A 16915-nucleotide genomic window follows, 5' to 3' on the forward strand; every position below is an offset into this window, starting at 1 on the left:
ATCATTCTTCGTCCTCTACATCTTTTGGAGAAAGTTAGTCAAAGTCTCTGAAGGACTTTAAATTGGGTAAATATTTTTACCTCTAACGGAGCAGTATGTATGTTCACATAGTAGTATTTATATATATATATATATATATATATATATATATATATATATATATATATATATATATATATATATATATATATATATATATATATATATATATATGGTACCCGGGCGTTGACCGGGATAGTAACTGTCTCGGTCTGTCTCTCTCCAAGTCTCTGTCTCTTTCTGTCTGTCTCTGTGTTCCTGTCTTTGTGTCTGTCTCTCTGTCTGTCTCTTTCCCTATCTGTCTGTGTCTGTTTCTATTCATGTCTGTGTCTATCTCTCTGTCTGTCTTTGTCTCTGTATCAGTCTCTGTCTCTCTCTATCTCTGTGTCTGTCTTTCTACAGTCAGGGCCAGAAATATTTGGACAGTGACACAAGTTTTGTTATTTTAGCTGTTTACAAAAACATGTTCAGAAATACAATTATATATATAATATGGGCTGAAAGTGCACACTCCCAGCTGCAATATGAGAGTTTTCACATCCAAATCGGAGAAAGGGTTTAGGAATCATAGCTCTGTAATGCATAGCCTCCTCTTTTTCAAGGGAACAAAAGTAATTGGACAAGGGACTCTAAGGGCTGCAATTAACTCTGAAGGCGTCTCCCTCGTTAACCTGTAATCAATGAAGTAGTTAAAAGGTCTGGGGTTGATTACAGCCGTGTGGTTTTGCATTTGGAAGCTGTTGCTGTGACCAGACAACATGCGGTCTAAGGAACTCTCAACTGAGGTGAAGCAGAACATCCTGAGGCTGAAAAAAAAGAAAAAATCCATCAGAGAGATAGCAGACATGCTTGGAGTAGCAAAATCAACAGTCTGGTACATTCTGAGAAAAAAGGAATTGACTGGTGAGCTTGGGAACTCAAAAAGGCCTGGGCGTCCACGGATGACAACAGTGGTGGATGATCGCCGCATACTTTCTTTGGTGAAGAAGAACCCGTTCACAACATCAATTGAAGTCCAGAACACTCTCAGTGAAGTAGGTGTATCTGTCTCTAAGTCAACAGTAAAGAGAAGACTCCATGAAAGTAAATACAAAGGGTTCACATCTAGATGCAAACCATTCATCAATTCCAAAAATAGACAGGCCAGAGTTAAATTTGCTGAAAAACACTTCATGAAGCCAGCTCAGTTCTGGAAAAGTATTCTATGGACAGATGAGACAAAGATCAACCTGTACCAGAATGATGGGAAGATAAAAATTTGGAGAAGAAAGGGAACGGCACATGATCCAAGGCACACCACATCCTCTGTAAAACATGGTGGAGGCAACGTGATGGCATGGGCATGCATGGCTTTCAATGGCACTGGGTCACTTGTGTTTATTGATGACATAACAGCAGCCAAGAGTAGCCGGATGAATTCTGAAGTGTACCGGGATATACTTTCAGCCCAGATTCAGCCAAATGCCGCAAAGTTGATCGGACGGCGCTTCATAGTACAGATGGACAATGACCCCAAGCATACAGCCAAAGCTACCCAGGAGTTCATGAGTGCAAAAAAGTGGAACATTCTGCAATGGCCAAGTCAATCACCAGATCTTAACCCAATTGAGCATGCATTTCACTTGCTCAAATCCAGACTTAAGACGGGAAGACCCACAAACAAGCAAGACCTGAAGGCTGCGGCTGTAAAGGCCTGGCAAAGCATTAAGAAGGAGGAAACCCAGCGTTTGGTGATGTCCATGGGTTCCAGACTTAAGGCAGTGATTGCCTCCAAAGGATTCGCAACAAAATATTGAAAATAAAAATATTTTGTTTGGGTTTGGTTTATTTGTCCAATTACTTTTGACCTCCTAAAATGTGGAGTGTTTGTAAAGAAATGTGTACAATTCCTATAATTTCTATCAGATATTTTTGTTCAAACCTTCAAATTAAACGTTACAATCTGCACTTGAATTCTGTTGTAGAGATTTCATTTCAAATCCAATGTGGTGGCATGCAGAGCCCAACTCGCGAAAATTGTGTCACTGTCCAAATATTTCTGGACCTAACTGTATCTCAATCTATCTCTGTCTCTCTCTCTCTATCTCTGTGTCTGTCTTTATCTCTGTGTCTGTCTTTCTCTATCTCTGTGTCTGTCTCTTTCTCTGTGTCTGTCAGTCTGTTTCCCTGTCTATCTCTTTCCCCGGCTGTCTCTTTCCCCGGCTGTCTCTTTCCCCGGCTGTCTCTTTCCCCGTCTGTCTCTTTCCCCGTCTGTCTCTTTCCCCGTCGGTCTCTTTCCCCGTCGGTCTCTTTCCCCGTCGGTCTCTTTCCCCGTCTGTCTCTTTCCCCGTCTGTCTCTTTCCCCGTCTGTCTCTTTCCCGGTTTGTTTCTTTCCAGGTCTGTCTCATTCCAGGTCTGTCTCGTTCCAGGTCTGTCTCTTTCTCTTTCCCTGTCTCTTTCCTTGTCTGTCTGTCTTTTTCCCTGTCTGTCTCTTTCTCTGTCTCTTTTCCTGTCTGTATCTGTCTGCCTTTGTCTCTTTGACTGTCTGTCTCTCTCTCTGTCTCTTTCTCTTTCTCTGTCTGTCTCTTTCCCTTTCTGTCTCTTTCCCTGTCTGGCTCTTTCCCTGTCTGGCTCTTTCCCTGTCTGGCTCTTTCCCTGTCTGGCTCTTTCCCTGTCTGGCTCTTTCCCTGTCTGGCTCTTTCCCTGTCTGGCTCTTTCCCTGTCTGGCTCTATCCCTGTCTGGCTCTATCCCTGTCTGGCTCTTTCCCTGTCTGGCTCTTTCCCTGTCTGGCTCTTTCCCTGTCTGGCTCTTTCCCTGTCTGTCTCTTTCCCTGTCTGGCTCTTTCCCTGTCTGGCTCTTTCCCTGTCTGGCTCTATCCCTGTCTGGCTCTATCCCTGTCTGGCTCTATCCCTGTCTGGCTCTATCCCTGTCTGGCTCTTTCCCTGTCTGGCTCTTTCCCTGTCTGGCTCTTTCCCTGTCTGGCTCTTTCCCTGTCTGGCTCTTTCCCTGTCTGGCTCTTTCCCTGTCTGGCTCTTTCCCTGTCTGGATCTTTTCCTGTCTGGCTCTTTTCCTGTCTGGCTCTTTTCCTGTCTGGCTCTTTCCCTGTCTGGCTCTTTCCCTGCCTGGCTCTTTCCCTGCCTGGCTCTTTCCCTGCCTGGCTCTTTCCCTGCCTGGCTCTTTCCCTGCCTGGCTCTTTCCCTGCCTGGCTCTTTCCCTGCCTGGCTCTTTCCCTGCCTGGCTCTTTCCCTGCCTGGCTCTTTCCCTGCCTGGCTCTTTCCCTGCCTGGCTCTTCCCCTGCCTGGCTCTTCCCCTGCCTGGCTCTTCCCCTGCCTGGCTCTTCCCCTGCCTGGCTCTTTCCCTGCCTGTGCCTGTCTGTCTGTGATTGTCTGCCTCTGTCTGTCTCTTTGATCGTCTGTCTCTCTCTTTCTGTCTCTCTCTCTGGCTCTTTCCCTGTCTGCCTCTTTCTCGGTCTGTGCCTATGTCTGTCTGTCTTTTTCTGCCTCTATCCGTCTCCCCACTGACATGTTATTGCCTCACACATAAGCTTGTTATACTATGAATGTCTTTTGTTCCTATAGCAACCAATCACAGCTCCTATTAATAATCTTTAGCTCGCAGCTCCAGTGACTCCATTGGAGACTGTTTTTATGGACAGTAACTGTAAGGCGCGGGGTTAAATTTTACCATCAAAACATAGTCTATGACGTTCCCTGAGTCACATGGGGTGTCTGTGCAAAATTTCGTGATTGTGATTGTGAATGTGACGGTGCGGATTCCTTTAGTGGACATACATATACACACATACACTCAGCTTTATACATTATATATAAATATATATATGTTCTCCTGCTATGTACTGTGTAATGGCCGTGTCTGACCGTACAGGGACATGGTCTGATCATACCACATCTCCTGGGCAGGGAGGATACAACATAGAGTATACAGACATTATAGCACGGGATCACAGCTGATTCTTTTTGTGGAGTAAAACATTTCCCTGTGTATTTTCAAAATCTGTTTTACCTCAAATAAAGAATAATTTGTGATCCCAAGTTGTTTAATCTGTATACTCTCTTTTGTCCTCTCGGCCCATGAGCTGTTGTATGATTAGACCATGTCACAGTACAGTCAGACATGGGCATTACATAGTACATAGCAGGGGCATATTTGTAGTTTATAAAATAAAGTGAGTACACCCCACACATGTTTGTAAATATTTTATGATCTCTTTTCATGGGACAACACTGAAGATCTGACACTTTGATATAATGTAAAGTCAGTGTCCTGTGTTTTGATGAGTCCAAGATAAAATTATTGGTTCAGATGCTGTTAAGCGTGTGTGGCGGCAACCAGGTGAGGAGCACAAAGACAAGGGTGTCTTGCCTACAGTCAAGCATGGTGGTGGGAGTGTCATGGTTTAGGGCTGCATGAGTACTGCCGGCTGTGGGGAGCTACATTTCATTGAGGGAATCATGAATGCCAACATATACTGTGACATACTGAAGCAAACCGTGATGCCCTCCCTTCTTATTCCAACATAACAACCGCAAACACCTCCAAGACAACCACTGCCTTGCTAAAGAAATTGAGGGTAAAGGTCCTGGACTGGCCAAGTGTCTCCAGACCTAAACCCTACGGAGCATCTGGGAGGTCTCCTCAAACAGAAGGTGGAGGAGCGCAAGATCTCTAACATCAACCAGCTGCGTGATGTCGTCATGGAGGATGGAAGAGGATCCAGCGCCTCCTGTGATGCTCTAGTGACCTCCATGCCCAAGAGAGTTAAGGTAGTGTTTGAAAATAATGGTGGCCACACAAAATATTGAGACTTTGGACACAATTTGGCCATTTTCACTTAAGGGTGTACTCACTTTTGTTGCCAGTGGTTTAGACATTAATGGCTGTGTGTTCAGTTATTTAGAAGGCACCAAATTTACACTGGTATACAAGCTGCACACTGACACTGTACATTGTATCACAGGGTCAGATCTTCAGTGGTGTCCCACAAGAAACAACTGTTTTTCCAGGATAACCTTGTATGCGGCTTCATTCATACGTCCTTCACAAAGTGTAATCTGACCAATTTCTAGAGTAAGGTAATCTTCTCTGAGGAGTCTAATTTTCAGCTTTGCCCAATACCTGGTCGTCTAATGGTTAGACGGAGACCTGGAGAGGCGTACAAGCCACAGTGTCTTGCACCCACTGAAATTTGGTGTAGGATCGGTGATGAACTAGGGATGCATCAGCAAGGCTGGAATTGGACAGATTAAACTTTGTGAAGGATGTAAGAATCAAGACGCATAGAAGGTTATGCTGGAAAAACAGTTTCTTCCTTCTGGCAATGTTCCCCAACTCTGAGAACTGGTTTTTCCAGCAGGACAATGCGCCATGCCACACAGCTAGGTCAATCAATGTGTGAATGAAGGACCACCAACATCAAAACCCTGTCATGGCCAGCCCAATCTCCAGACCTGAACCCCATTGAAAACCTCTGGAATGTAATCAAGAGGAAGAGGAATAGTCACAAGCCATCAAACAAATAAGAACTGCTTACATTTTTGCACCAGGAGTGGCATAAGGTCACCCAAAAGCAGTGTGACAGACTGGTGGAAAGCAGCCAAGACGCATGAAAGCTGTGATTAAAAATCATGATTATTCCACAAAATATTGATTTCTGAGGTTTCTTCCTGAGGTAAAATGTTAGTATTGTTGTGTCTAAATGATTATGAACTTGATGATTTTGACCATTTCTCATTTTCAGAAAATAAATACAAAATGTATTGCTTGGAAATTCGGAGACGTTGTCAGTAGTTTATAGAATAAAAGAACAATTTACATTTAACTCCAAAATATAAAGAGAAAAATCAGAAAAACTGAAAATTTTGCAGTGGTCTCTTTAATATTTGCCAGAGCTGTATCTATAAAAAAAAAAAATTACAAAAAATAGCAACACAAATCTTTTTTTGATACAAGGTGAACACCGTGAAAAACGAAACTAAGGAAATGGTGACATTTCTTTTTTTTTCCCCATTTATCACTTCTGCATGATAATCTTTTTTTTTTTTTTTCCTTTCAATATATCATAGGCCAGTTTCACATTTGCGTTGTGATGCATTCGCCACAGTGTGTTGTGTGACGCATGTGACGGATGCGTTGCAAATAGTGTGCTAATAAAGGTAACAGATTCCTTTAAAAGAACATTTTGCGTTTTTTTTGTTTGTTTTTTTTTTTAATGTTTCGCCGGGAAAGGAGATTTGCGGTCTGGATGAGAGAGAGAGAGGTGACCGCAAATCCCCTGAGTGACTGCAGTGAGCCGCGCGATCAGCTGTGCCGTCACTTAGGTGACCCGCGGCCACAGCTGCAGTCCTCCACCCGAGAGCTGTGTCTGCGGGTCACCTGAATGAGGGCACAGCAGATCACGCGGCTCACTTCAGTTGCTGCGTGGAGCTGAGAGAGAGCGGTTGTGTTCTACTGCCGCTCCTGTCAGCTTCATGTAGCAGAGCTGGATGCGTCGTGGGATCTCGTGTGGATTAAGGCCGGACCTGGAGGGGTATTTGGGGGTTTTAATAAAGTGGTGAAAGAGGGTGTTTTTTGTCTTTTATTCCAAATAAAGGATTTTTTTCGGGTGTTTGTGTTTATTTACTATCACTTTACAGGTTAATCATGGAAGGTGTCTCGGGGAGACGCCTGCCATGATTAACCTAGGACTTAGTGGCAGCTATAAGCTGCCATTTAACTCCTTATTACCCCGATTGCCACCGCACCAGGGCAATTCGGGATGAGCCAGTAGAGTCCCGGGACTGTCGCATCTAATGGATCTGGCAATTCCGGGCGGCTGCTGGCTGATATTGTTAGGCTGGGGGGCTCCCCATAACGTGGGGCTCCCTATCCTGAGAATATCAGCCTTCAGCTGTGTGGCTTTATCTTGGCTGGTATCAAAATTGGGGGGGAATGCACACTGTTTTTTAAAATGTATTTATTTATTTTACTGCAAGATATAGACTCGCCCACTAGCGGCTGTGATTGGTTGCAGTGAGACAGCTGTCACTCAGCGTGGTGGCGGGTCTGACTGAGATTTTTAATATTTAAAGTCTGTGATCGAAATCTGAATGAAGTTGAGCAAAAAATGCAATTTTCTTTTTGCCTTGATTGGTGTTTGCTCAACTAGTGCCCAAGTGAGTTTATAAATGTCACATATGTGTATTCCCGGAGAGTCTGCAAATAAACCTTTCTTCCCATCTTCCCGGGATTGCACAGATCTTAGTAAGATCTTAACTTGCACTTTCCAAACATATGAATGCAGAATACCAAGTAGTAGAGATCATTATCTATGGAAAATATGACCCTATTACCATTCTCTCTGAGCCGCTGATATACGGCGCTGTGAATTTACGAGTTGGCGTAAAGCTTATTGATGCAAAACCAAATCACTGTATGTAACATCATTAATGTTCATGAGAAAATCAATTCTTCCTATAATCAAGGTGTATTTAGATAAATAATAATCTAAAGTAAAAATGCTGATGATGTGGTCATAAAGGACCGTAACTGTTTGTTCATGGGACAACCCATTTTAAGGGGTCAATTAGAGTCCAAGTTACATTTGAATTACCATATATACTCTAGTATAAGCTGAGACTCCTAATTTTACCACAAAGACTGGGAAAACATATTGACTCTAGTATAAGCCGAGGGTGGGAAATACAGCGGACACTGGAAAATTTCAAAAATAAAAATAGATACCAATAAAATGTAATGTTCCCATCCTTGTCACTCCCTTGTAGTAATGTGCCCCATCCTCGTACCCTGTAATAATGTGCCCTGTAATAATGTGCCCCATACTGGTTCACTTCTTTTAGTAATGTGCCCATCATTGTCCCCTGTAGTAATGTGCCCCATACTGGTCCATGTCTTTTAGTAATGTGTACATCCTGGTCCCCTTGTAGTAATGTGCCCATCCTTGTGCCCTGTAGTAATGTGCCCATCCTTATCACCCCCTTGTATTAATGTGCCCCATCCTTGTACCCTGTAATAATGTGCCCTGTAATAATGTGCCCCATACTGGTCCACTTCTTTTAGTAATGTTCCCATCCTTGTCCCCTGTAGTAATGTGCCCCATACTGGTCCATGTCTTTTAGTAATGTGTACATCCTGGTCCCCTTGTAGTAATGTGCCCATCCTTGTGCCCTGTAGTAATGTGCCCCATCCTTGTCACCCCGTGTAGTAATGTACCCCAGCCTGGTCCATATTGAAGTAATGCCCCATCCTTGTCCCCTCTTGTAGCAATGTGCCCTATCCTAGCCCCCTTGTAGTAATGTGCCCCATCCTATAGTAATGTGCCCCATCCTGGTCCCCTTGTAGTAATGTGCCCCATCCTGTAGTAATATGCCCATCCTTGTGCCCTGTAGTAATGTGCCCATCTTGTACCCAATCCTGTAGTAATGTGCCCATCCTTTGCACCATCCTTGTGCCCTGTAGTAATGTGCCAATCATTTAGTAATGTCTTCATTCCGGTCCCCTTCTTGTCGCCTATTAGGCGGTTGTTCAAATACACACAAAAAAAAAAATATTCTTACTGGTCTTCCGTTTCTGCTATGTCCTCTTACCTGCTTCTTGTGGACTGCACATAGACCCCTCAATGATTGCGTTTGGTGCACAGTGCTACAGTTATCGCTTTACTGCAGTTGAATGGTTTGCGGCACCACTGAGCATTCAACTTCAGTAAAGCGATGACAGCAGCAGCGGCACCAGACGCGATCATCAAGGGGTGCTTCTTGCGAACCGCAGGCAATCCAAAGACATACAGATAGGGACTCTAGATTGTGAGCCCCAATGGGGACAGTGTTGCCAATGTATCTAAAGCGCTGTTGAATGAATAGCGCTATATAAATGAATAAAATTATTATTATTATTATTAATTACATAGACCCCTGCATAATCGTGTCCAGTGCATGGAGCCGCCGTTGCCATCAGCGATTTACTGCAGTTCAACGCTTTGCGGTGCTGCAAAGCATTCAACTGCAGTAAAGCGATGACATTAGACATTCGGCCCCGTGCATTGAATGCAATCATGGAGGTGTCTATGTGACTGAGGTTTGCAAGAAGCAGGTAAGAGGACACCACAGGAACAGAGGACAGGTGAGAATATTTTTTTGTGGAATCCTCACTCAAGTGATTTTATTTGTGGAATCAGGCCCTCCGCCCCTACATCATGCTGCTCTCGCAAGTAGAAAAAAGCTTGGTGATCATTCTTTTTAAATGATTTGAGCATCTTTGGGTCCCTTTTTATGTTTTTTTTCTTCATTAACATGCATGTAATTGGGGCTGTAAATTATTTTTTAACTGCATGTTTGTGATTCTTTTATCTGCCTTTTTCTGCGCTCCTCTTAGCTGATTTGTGACCACAGACCACATCAAAGTAGAATGTGCAGGAAAAAGCAAAACAGTGATAATTTTATGAAATCCAAATGCATAAATGATTGTTTACCTCTAATGCATGCATTTAATAAATAAAAAAAAAAAAAATTGTCCTGAAAAGTGGACAAACCTTTTAAAGTGTATTTCAGGGAAAGTTGAGTGATAACAACCAATATGGCCACTCTTATCAAGAAGTATTTGGGAATCTTCCTATCTGCTAATTTGAATTTTGGGCTGTAAGAAAAGCGGGTTGGTACTGCAGCCATATTCGGTGATAAGTCGATTTAAGCAATTGAGTAGGGGGGGGGGGAGTCTGTTGCGATAACTGTCGGAACAAGCATCTGGCATGTATGAACACCTTTATAGTCCCTGTGTCACGGGTGACAGACAGTCATATGGTTTCTGGCAATAGAAGGTCACAGTGTTTGGCTGCAGAATTCTCCCTGACTTTCCATTGTTCCTGCTGTCAGTATTCATTGCTATAGGTACTTTCCTGCTGGATTCATCCCTCCCCCTTTAGGAGCCAGCAGGAGCTCGCCTTTCTCCCAGCTGCTTATCATGCTGGGAGAAAGTGAGTCCTGTGTGACGACACAGAATATGTCCGGGAATGCCCGAGGTTGCTGGTTACAGGTTGGGTTCCTGCCCCTCATGCGGCCGATCCCGTGACAGCTATTTCCTCTGGTGTTCTTATAAAACATGGCACATCACACACTATTATTGCAGCCCCCCAACAAATTGACTGTGAAACGCGTGTCAAGGCGCATTATCACCATTCAGCTGACCAATTATGGGTAAGTTTTACCTCCATTATTAAGTTAAACTGCATAAGTAGCCCCAGTTTTGTTATAGCGATTGTTTTTAATGCATTATTATTGTGCCTGAATGACCGCTCCTCTCTGGCTCCGATTGGTGGTGCTTAGAGGTAATGACAGGCTATTAGATTTATTAAGATGGGAAACTTGAACCGTGCTCTCTGCAAATAATGGTGTTTCGAGGGACTCTCCCTCATGGGTCTATGCTATGCTATTTTTGGTGGTTGATGTCTCAAGATTCTCTTCTGTGCGCCTGTTTTAAGTAATGTTTTGTAAATGGACTTTTTAATCCTTTTGTAATGACACTTGGACTTAATAAAGATCTTTGTACTTTGAACAAAAGGATCTCATTCTAAGTAATTATTCTATTTTTGGGCCTTTTTATGCTCCCTACTTTCTCCTGTTAAGGCCGGGGCCACACAGGGCACTAGTGCAATGCTCGTATGACACTCGGCTCGCGCTGGCAGCACAGCAGGAGCCGAGTGTCATGCTAGTATCCATGCGACTGAGGTCCGACTGTGCGAGCTGACCTCCGCTGCGGGGGACGGGCTGGCACTGAGGAGGGGCAGGCTGGTACGGAGGAGGGGAGGGAGGGATTTATTTCCCTCTCTTCTCCGTAGCCGGCTATTGCGACTCTCGCTCTGCACGTGCGGTACACCGGTGTACTGCGAGTGCAGTGCGATTTTTCATTCGCACCATTCACTTGAATGGGTGCAAGAGAAAAGAGTCTCGCATTACACCCGCAGCATGCTGTGATTGTTTTCTTGGTCCGATTAGGGCTGAGAAAATAATCGCTCATGTGCGCTGGCACACAGGCTAAAATTGGTCCGAGTGGAATGCGATGTTTTATCGTACTCCATTCGCACCGATTTGCTCGCCGTGTGGCTTAGGCCTCAATCAAGCTATCTCTTCGTCTACAAGGCTTGAAGAAGAAAATGTATTTATCCTCAAATTCAGTTATTTTAGGAACCAGTAACCAAAATGATCCCACTACCTGAGAACCCGGATTCACATTCCTACCTCAAATGATATTGTTGACTGTTTAGGATTCCGTGAAGGCCTTGTTGGGAAACCCTTTGTCTGATGCCTATTGGAGCATCTCATTCACGGTGCAGGACCAAGAACAGGCACAACTGGCAATGCTGTACTTGCATACGTTTGCGTTTTATGGGAGTCGGTGGGGTGGATCATGACTCATACTCAAAGAGTGGTGGGACAATTGCATCCTGCTGAAGGTACTCTACTCTGTAGACCACTTTTCCTGGCACAAGCCCGGAGACCGGACAAGTCACTGCTTGAATTGTTCTTTTTCGCTGTTTGTAATTTGAATCTTTTCGAACAGGCGCCCAATATATAGTGATTTATTCTTCATTAGCAAAGTGTGCTGAGAAAAGCATTATACAAAACTGTGAGTCGGCACAGACGGAGTGTGCGTCATCGCCTTATTCATCAGTACAGTGCGAATTGATTCTTAATTCTCTAATTAAATTTGTATGGTTTCCTCTTTCCCCTTCTAAATAATCTACAGATACATGTTGAATGACAAATGCCGTATTAGCTTTGTTGCTTTTTCTTAGTGACACCTCACCCCCCTCCAACCCTATTATTCTCTATGCAGGTCTTCCAGTACATCATCCAGCTTCAGCAAGCCCAGTTCTCAGAGCCTGGCGTCTCGAGGAGCCTTCTTTGTTGACGACGATGATGACGAGGTGAGATCTTCCATTATCACAATTTCAAATGTGATATGTTGAACGATAATAATGACTCTACTGTCGAGCTGACACAGTAAGAAACTAAAATGATAAGGTTTATGCACCGGGGGATTCTTATACCATAATTGCAAACAATTACAGTCATCGTGAGATGAGAACGATGACAAAGAGCAGTGTCCTCCTCACAAAGACTATCTCCGGATCTGTCATTGCCGTGTATTTGCCGATGTGGAGATGACAACTCTGTGCTAAATCAGTGGACGGATCTACTTATCTGACCACATGAAGGCTGGTAATATAAAGCCTGTCTTCCTCCTGTTCTTGCATAATCAAGGAATCTCTCAGCACAAAATTACTGTTCAAACCAAGCACAGGCGCTCGGTGCACCCTTGGCACGGCCAAACTTTTCAATATAACTCCTTACCTATTTGTTTTCCATCAGTCTCCACCCTCCTCTTCATTGACTGACAGTTCTGAATTTACAAGAGCTAGAAAGAAATGAATATAGATGGAAAACAAGTACGTGGGAAGGAGCACAGAACAGAACTCCTCAGATAGGCCAAGGGTGTCCAAGCGCCCGTGTTTTATTTGAACAGTCATTTTTTTTTACTCTCTTTAAAATAATTGTCCAGGATTAGACTAACCGACACCATCCTGTCTTCAGGTTATGTTTGGGATTGCAGCTCGGTCCCACTAAAGGGAAACTGTCAGCACAGAATGACTGCTCAAACCAAGCCTTTGATTGACAGTTTTGATTTTACAAGAGGTAGAAAATTACGAATATAGAGGAAAACAAGTAGGTGGGAAGAAGCACAGAACTCCTCAGCCACGCCAAGGGTGCCCAAGTGCCTGTGTTTTGTTTGAACAGTCATTTTTGGTTTTTTTGCTTCCATTAAAATGGGTGTCTAGGATTAGACTAACCGACACCATCCTGTCTTCAGGTCATGTTTTGGATTGCAACTCAGTCCTACTAAAGGGACCCTGTCAGCACAGAATAACTATTCAAACCAAGTGCAGGCACTCAGTGCACCCTTGTAGTGGCCAAAGATTTAAGACTGCCTTCCCATTTACTTGCTTTCCCTCGATCTCCTGTCTCTTCTTTGATTTACAGCTCTGACTCTCTAGAGGCAGAGATAGAGGGAAAATAAGCGAGTGGGAATGTACACTTAAATGTTTGGCCTCACCAAGGAGTGTCTGTACATTGGGTTGAACTGTCATTCTGTGTTGACAGACTCTTTTTAAAGTGATGTGTGTAGTGTTGTAATACTACAGACAACCTGTATACAGTGGTGGCGCTATCTATATAAGAAGGCAGCTATGGGTGGTTTTATGCCAGCATTTTACAGTCATGGGCATCTTAAAGCAGTCTTGTGTACTGTTGTGCACTCCACTATCTGGGCCCCTGTTTAGTTCATCTAGGACCCCGTGGTATGAACAGGTAATTGAACTTGGTACATCTGCTGGAGAGCAGACATGAAGTCTAGGATCTGCATATACCAGAGGATAGAAGTGACAAATGTATCACCTTTGGAGTCAGCTCTGCTTAACTTCAAAGTAATGCAACCATAAGCTTCGGGGCTGATATACAGCTATGAATATTTGGGTTATTGTGGCAGGCATAGTTATGGTGGTATGACGAACTTGCGAACGCAGTGCATGTACTTACATCACTGTGAGGCTGGCCTATGAGCTCCAAAAAAGAAAATCGGGCAGATGGACGACAACATATATATCATATTTCCTATCTATGGAGAATTATAGTCATGATAGGAAATATGACATTAAAATATTCCTGGGACCTGCAGTGGTGAAAATATCCTGAAAGTTGGGGAACCCATAATTTCCTAAAAACCAGAGCCACATCCCATGACCAGCCCCATTTGGGGTCACCAAGGGGACGTATGTGGGAGTGACTGTCCTGTAATAAATACAGATTTTGAGTTGGCGCCTTTATTCATTGCTGGAAGATACACTACTGTGTAGGATTGTTCCACCTTTCATTGGAGTTCTTCCCTCCTTAGATCTGCGCCATTTCCGTCATATCAGGCCTAGTATTTTTCTTTTGTTTATCCCTTTTATTTTTATGTAACTGTATATAAAGTATTGTTTTGTTCCTATTTGTAACATCTTTTGTATATTTTTATAAACATTGCCTATTTTTCATATTAAATATGTAAATTTTAATAGCTTCATTCCTTTTGCTCTATTACCACATCCCTAAAGCCAAACATTACCAATAATAGGTGTTCAGTCAACCTCTATAAACGATTGGTGGTGGCAGCTAGTTCTTCTTGGGTTATTGCGGAGCATGGCATTGACCGTACCAAAGTATATATATTCCATGCATTGGAATCAGTTGTGTATATTCTATACGTTCACTGTGAAAGCGCCCACTCGGCACAGCAAAAGCCACCATCGCCTCGTCCATCACTCTTCAGTCAATTGCGAATTGTCCTCACGATTGGAGGTAGTAGAGTGCTGTTCGTGACAGTGGTGGGATATCTGTGTGATTTTGCTGCGGTGGAATGTCTGCGTGATCTCCCAGACTGTCTTTGTGACAATCCATTAGATGCTACAGTCACTGATGATCTCAGCATCTAAGATGTTGATGTCAGTCCACCTGATTACAATGGCCGCCTCTTATTAATAGAATCAGAGAATGGTAGAGTTGGAAGGGACCTCAAGGGCCATTGGGTCCAACCCCCTGCGAGTGCAGGGCTTCCTAAATCATCCCAGCTATATGTTTATCCAGTTTTCGCTTGAAGATTTCCATTGATGGAGAGCTCACCACCTCCCGTGGTCGCCTGTTCCACTCCCTGACTGGCCTCACTACATCCCGTAGTCACCTGTTCCACTCCCTGACTGTCCTCGCTGCCTCCCGTAGTCGCCTGATCCACTCCCTGACTGTCCTCACTACCTCCCGTGGTCACCTGTTCCACTCCCTGACTGTCCACACTACCTCCCGTAATCGCCTGTTCCACTCCCTGACTGTCCTCACTGCCTCCCATGGTCGCCTGTTCCACTCCCTGACTGCCCTCACTACCTCCTGTGTTTGCCTGTTCCACTCCCTGACGGCCCTCACTACCTCCTGTGGTTGCCTGTTCCACTCCCTGATAGTCCTCACTACCTCCCGTGGTTGCCTGTTCCACTCCCTGACTGCTCTCACCACCTCCCGTGGTCGCCTGTTCCACTCCCTGGCTGTCCTCACTGTCAGAAAGTTTTTCCTAATGTCTAATCTGAATCTCCTTCCTTTTAAGTTTCATCCCATTGCTTCTTGTACTTTCTTGTGCTAATGAGAATAGGGTAGTTCCCTCTGCACTGTGACTTCCTTTCAGATATTTGTAGACCGCTATTAAGTCTCCTCTCAGCTAACAGGACCGATCGGGCCACGTTAGGAGCGTTGGACTCTTCTATATAGCGCTGCGTCTTCATTTATGCCCCGTTCGCTGCTTGTGCGTCAAACTCCAAGCATTATTTGTTTTCTCCGGAGTTTAATCTTTCTTCTCCTCGGTCACTTGGCGAGATTGTCACTTTAATGAACTGTATTCTCTGTCACTGCTCAAGATATTAGTTCAAATGAAATTGATAAGAGTCTGGAGGTGTGGAATGACGCAGCGGCGGATAACTTCTCACCTTCCATTGACTCGCCCCGACTTAATTAGACTCTTTGCAGTCTGAGTTATGACTTGCAGCTTTGAAGAAGACGAATAATTTTCCAGACGACCATAGCAACCTTAATAGCAGCATCCTATTGAAATATTCATCCATATGCATTAGCTATATACCACCAAGATAGATAGCTATGAAACAGATAGAAGTAAGAGACAGATATAAGATAATACATAAGCAGTAGGATAGATAGCGATCGTAAAAAAAGCCAAGGGTGCAGAAATCACTGTGTGCTCCAAGACACATGGAGACATTGAATATATGAATAGTGAACTGTATTACTGCCATACACACTATGCTTATACGTTTGAGCTACATGTTCACAAAGTGGCCAATTTTTGTGAGCCCATCAACCTCGACAAGGCACACCTTTCTTTGATGGGGCCTACTGTTTCAGACTTACGTCCCCCGGGCCAAAGCACCATTGAATTTCTGAAATATAAGCTGCATTACTGCCAGATAGACTGTACTTGTAAAATAAAGGTACGTAGCACACAAATTAGCCAGTTAGTGTTTGCCCACCACCGGACACAACAAGACAAACCTTCGTTTGATGGAACTTTGTCTATCAGACATTCCTTTACCTGAATATTTATGCTATTCTACCCCGAACTAATGGCATTTCCCATGTTTTAGAACTCCCTTGACTGGAGTAAGATTTTTGGGGAAAGAAACTCCAAAGTTTTTCACGAATTTGAGTAGCTGTGGTGTCACGTCTTCACTATGCCCCTGCCTTGCCTCAGTTCCACACGTTTTGAACAAGCTGGGAGAAACAAGCCGCTACTTTTTTGGGGGTAAAATTGCTTTGATGACTCTGAGCCTAAGGTGGGCTTTGCACGCTGCGACATCGCAAGCCGATGCTTGCGATGCTGCAGCGATAGTCACCGCCCCCTGTCGCAGCTGCGATATCGTGTGATAGCTGGCGTAGCGAATATTATCGCTACGCCAGCTTCACATGCACTCACCTGCCCCTGCGACGTTGCTCTGGCCGGCGACCCGCCTCCTTCCTAAGGGGGCGGGTCGTGCGGCGTCACAGCGACGTCACACGGCAGGCGGCCAATAGCAGCTGAGGGGCGGAGATGAGCAGGATGTAAACATCCCGCCCACCTCCGTCCGTCTCATAGCAGCCGGGAGGCAGGTAAGGAGATGTTCCTCGCTCCTGCGGCTTCATACACAGCGATGTGTGCTGCCGCAGGAACGAGAAACTACATCATACCTGTCGCAGCACCGGCATTATGAAAATGTCGGAGTATGCACCGATGATACGATAACGACGCTTTTGCGCTCGT

At 44.4% G+C, this 16915-nt stretch overlaps 1 protein-coding gene across 1 annotated transcript in view; it reads left to right on the top strand.

Annotated features, from left to right (window-relative positions):
* MRE11 (MRE11 double strand break repair nuclease) overlaps nucleotides 1–16915 on the top strand; it is a 314955-nt gene that overhangs the window by 287403 nt on the left and 10637 nt on the right. Inside the window, exon 19 of the mRNA XM_075337495.1 lies at nucleotides 11864–11954. Within this exon, the coding sequence (XP_075193610.1) occupies nucleotides 11864–11954 (91 nt within the window). The remainder of the gene's footprint in view (nucleotides 1–11863; nucleotides 11955–16915) is intronic.

This window comes from Anomaloglossus baeobatrachus, chromosome 2 (genome assembly GCF_048569485.1).
Source record: "Anomaloglossus baeobatrachus isolate aAnoBae1 chromosome 2, aAnoBae1.hap1, whole genome shotgun sequence".
NCBI lineage: Eukaryota > Metazoa > Chordata > Amphibia > Anura > Aromobatidae > Anomaloglossus > Anomaloglossus baeobatrachus.